General features: G+C 34.9%; 1 protein-coding gene across 1 annotated transcript; it reads left to right on the forward strand.

Moving 5' to 3' along the window:
- The first annotated feature begins 658 nt into the window (after positions 1–658).
- Positions 659–2,159, forward strand: LOC130630704 (uncharacterized). Its single transcript, XM_057444291.1, has 2 exons — positions 659–1,431; positions 1,510–2,159. Exons 1-2 carry the CDS (start codon positions 1,087–1,089, stop codon positions 1,711–1,713), a joined length of 549 nt encoding a protein of 182 aa, XP_057300274.1. The 5' UTR covers positions 659–1,086; the 3' UTR covers positions 1,714–2,159.
- The last annotated feature ends 2,038 nt before the right edge of the window (positions 2,160–4,197 follow it).

Raw genomic sequence — 4,197 nt, forward strand, 5'->3', positions numbered from 1 at the left:
TCAAAACACTTATTAGAGTCGAGAAAGTTTATCAGATCTCAACCCAGAAGAGGGCTCACAAAGTGCAGGGTATTAATGTGTGACTGCTAGTTTAGTACGTTTGATAAATTACTGAACGAAATATATATTTACCTTGAGGTATTTTTCTTTTAATCGCAAGTAAATAGCTTCGCAAACTTCAGCGATGAACTGTGACAAAATACTTTTGTGAACGCGAAATAAATACTGTAATTCGGTGTAATTTATCCCACATGAGAAAAACTTCAAAGTTGCAGCTACTTTGACTTTAGCAGGAATTGGGTCTCGCAAATGCGTTGTTTTTTTCTCAATGTCAACTTCTATGAGATTTAGGAGCTCCTCAAAAATATTCGGCGGCATTCTTAAAAATCGCGTATACTCTGCAATTTCCTCTACACGCAGTTCATACATGAGAGTATTGTGGATGCCAAGTTCATTTCGCCTATACGGCTTCACCCATACATTTCTTTGCATTTTTTTCTATGTTTAGCTCTCTTTTTTGATAACATATACACAACAACAGCAACTGCTATTTCTTCTTCAGAGTCCATGTTGCAAAGAAAACATGCTCAAGTTTCATGTTTTTAATGATAGTGTATTTGCGCCAAAATTTGTCATTTTTAATGTCATTGGAATGTATCATTGGAAAATGATCATTGAAAAATGATAGTGTATTTCAGCCTTAATTAGCTTTAAAAAAATTTTCTTTTTCATATTGTAAACATGGTTTGGTGTGCAGCAGTAGGATGTAAAAGTTACCAAGCAAAAAATCAAAACTTATCTTTTTTTAAGCTGCCAAAGGATAAAAAGCTTGCTGCAGAATGGAAAGCAAAAATAAAGCGGGAAGATCTTCCTCAGCTAGTTTTTCTATGCGAGAATCATTTTAAAGGGCACTGTTTTGATCAGTCGATTGAGATGCTCTCAGCCGATCGTCATATTCAAATGAAGAAATTGATGGAGACGGATGACAGATTCAAGCACTTAATCCATCAGTTTGATCCCTGGCATTTGGTTAAGTTGGCGAAGAAAAAGTGTCGGTTATGTTCTTGAAAGTAATAACTTTAATAAATGTTTTTATATCTACTCTTGTGTTCTACAATAGCATGTCAAGATCTAGGACAATGGATACCTTCGATCATCAACTATTTGTACTGGTCAATTAGTACGTGTAAGGGTAATGCTTTGGAGCTTGAGGAAAGATTCCTACCTTGTATGCATCACTGTGTCAATCGTCACGCGTTTCCCGGAAATAAATTTTATAAAGCTTGCGAACACGGAGAAATTAATGATACTGCGTGGTTGAAATTTGATTCTCCAGCACACAAGGCTTTAAAAAGTGTCATTTTCGACGACAAAAATCTGCTTAAGGACTTTATGAAGCTGAATGAAAATATCTTCACTACTCATTTGGAGGTACAGATCTCACAATGCTAATTATGATGTCAAAAAAAACTTTAGTTTTGATCTAACGAATTTTATTTTATTTTGTAGGTTTTTCACGCCCTTAAAATCCGGTACCTTCCTAAAAGTGTTTTTAACGAACAGGAAAAAATGCATACAGGGATGAAATTAGCTGCCCTAGACCATAATCTTAACATCAACCGTAATCAGGTAAAGAATACTTGTTTTTTTTGTTTCTTAAACACTAGCGTTAAATTACATTATAAAATGATTTTTAACACGCAACGAAGATAAAGAAAAGTGAAGGATCTTTTGTTCCCAAGTTTGAGGTGTCTTGGCACAGATATTCAAAGCGCTTTGTAGCAAAGAAGGTGAAAAAGGATAAAACGAATTCTTTTTTTCGTGACATTACCTTAGGTGCATATTTCCGTGCAGTAGAGAAAAAGAAGAATTGACGTTTGCGAAGAAAACAAGCCTTCAATACCCCTGCCGAAAGACCCTGTAGAGAGGAAATTGTTGAAAACTCAATTAAATACTCACGAATGACATAATTTTGTTTTACTCTTTATTTCATGTAATTTGTACATATTATTTATTTAATAAATCATCTATCTCATAAATATTTAATACTTCGGAACATATCAACAAGGCATTCTAAACACGAATTATGTCACCACGAGGCATCCTATAATTCTTTGGTCCTTGTGACTTCAATTATGCAGCCATTATGAATTTCAAAGTTCGAGAAGAAGCGTGAGCATGATAAAGCTGCATGAAGTGAGGTAGCTCAATATTTGAAAGTTTATTTACAATTATTTGCTGTACTAAACTTTTCTGTAAAAAACGACTGTTATTTTCTTAAATACTTATATCAATAGAAATTAATTAGGTAGAATCATTAAAACGTCAGAGGGAACCTTTAAGCTGTATAGCTTGATTTAGATGTCAGCTTAAAGCTTACCTCCCACTTCAAAAAAAGTTCATCTTATTCTGTTTATATTATGTTGAGAATTTGTAATTTAACATTTATTAAGTAAAATTTGGAATAATAAAGCTAATCTAAAGCCACATTTTCTTGTGTTTACAGCATGCTTCTTTTCGAAAGCCGCTATTTTTTGATAATTTTTTTTTGGATTAAACCCAGTTTGACGTCATCTCCCGGATGGCAAAAAAGGCCCCCTGAACATGTTGCCGCAAAACAATAACTCAGAGAAAAGGAAGAAGAGTAAATTGTTGCAACTAAGATTAATTTTGTTAATAATTATAAAATGTGTTTTTGTGCTATGGCTTGTTGTAATAAGAATAATAGAAGTAGCGCTGGAAAGCATTTCTTTGCCAGTCTTCCAACAAGCAAGAAAAAACGAGCTGCGTGTACTCATTAACAGAGTCGAGTTTTCACTAGAATCACTAGAATGTTTTGATCAACGTTGGCAAAAAAGGCTTAGGCAATTCTAAATCTCTGTCTAGTCTTCGCATTAGGCCATATGAAAATTCTGGTTAGGTGCTCGCTCTTCTACGTTGCGTCTAAGACTTTTCTATTATATTGTGGTACACTAGGCAGGGGATTTAAAGGATTTTATTTTGTCCTGCGCACGCATGTTGATTCTTCTTTCTTTTTTTTCTTTTTTGCTTTCTTATATTAATCTATTTTAATTTATTTTTTGTGTCGCGTTTCACTCTCATACGCTATAGGTCCTGGGATCGAGGTTGCTTGATTTGTTATTATAATAAGCCATGGGTTGTGTTTTTGCACCCGTTCTTTCTATGTTTACTTCCGCTTGGTCGTGATTATTAACGCTGCCAATAGTCTAGTCATAAAATGAAGTTTTCTGCAAATCTTCTAAATTAAAAACGCTTTCAGAGTGTCTAAATCTTCTAACCAATACAAACTCTTAGGGATCACAGCGCGGCATTTTTCGAAAGAGTAAAATAAAATGTCGCCCGCCATGGTTTGCTCTGATAGCCCTAAATAGCTTCTTTTTCACTTTAAAATATACTTTCCGGCGCCGCGACCCGTCTCCTGTGGGCATTGAAGTCTCTACACAAGTCAGAAAGAGCCAATCTCGTTCTGAGAGCATCGGAATAGCTAAAAAGGCCACGGTTCACTACTAAGCTATTGCTTCAACTTCCATTCTCATCCTCATATCAGCTTTCCCAGCTAGAGTCTGATTCACTGTGAGGTTAGACTTTTCACTGGCTGAAACTTCAAAACTAAGAAAGCCCCCACAAATTTTTCACGGGAACACGGGAAGAGTTTTAAAAAGGGAAGTAAAAAACAAGTGTTTACTTATCTTCAGTATATACTTGTTACAAACTCATCTTCAGTACCCGTTAGAAATGTTGAAAAACAACAACCGCTTTGTCATATGTAAAACTACTATGTATATAAAAACATGGGCCAACGGCAGAGTCAGCGAAAATATCATCCGGGAGTTGACGTCACAAGCCCTCCCACGAAGGAATTCATTTAAAATCGGGACACAAGATGGCGACTGGCACGAAGCTTCTTCTTCAGCTAATATTTTACAACTTCAACAACGAATATCTTGCGAACAAATCAAAATAAGTACAAAAGAATTTTTTTTCGTTATTAGTACAATATTTTGAGTTGATTTTCGAATACTTTTTTTAAAGTGGGAGGTAATCTTTAATTAGGATGTATGGTACAGTCTAATTAGGCGTTTTACAGCTTAGTTAAGATGTACAAAACTTTCATCGCCTAAAACACATATTATACTGAATTTTGGCATCTATCTAATTGAAAAAATCCGATATTTA

This window comes from Hydractinia symbiolongicarpus, chromosome 2 (genome assembly GCF_029227915.1).
Source record: "Hydractinia symbiolongicarpus strain clone_291-10 chromosome 2, HSymV2.1, whole genome shotgun sequence".
Classification (NCBI taxonomy): Eukaryota; Metazoa; Cnidaria; class Hydrozoa; order Anthoathecata; family Hydractiniidae; genus Hydractinia; species Hydractinia symbiolongicarpus.

Excerpts from the sequence above, each read along its gene's own strand:
- LOC130630704 (XM_057444291.1), top strand. The coding sequence starts at position 1,087 with ATGTTTTTATATCTACTCTTGTGTTCTACAATAGCATGTCAAGATCTA. Across the intron at positions 1,432-1,509 it reads TCTTCACTACTCATTTGGAG|GTTTTTCACGCCCTTAAAAT; the intron begins GTACAGATCTCA and ends TTTATTTTGTAG.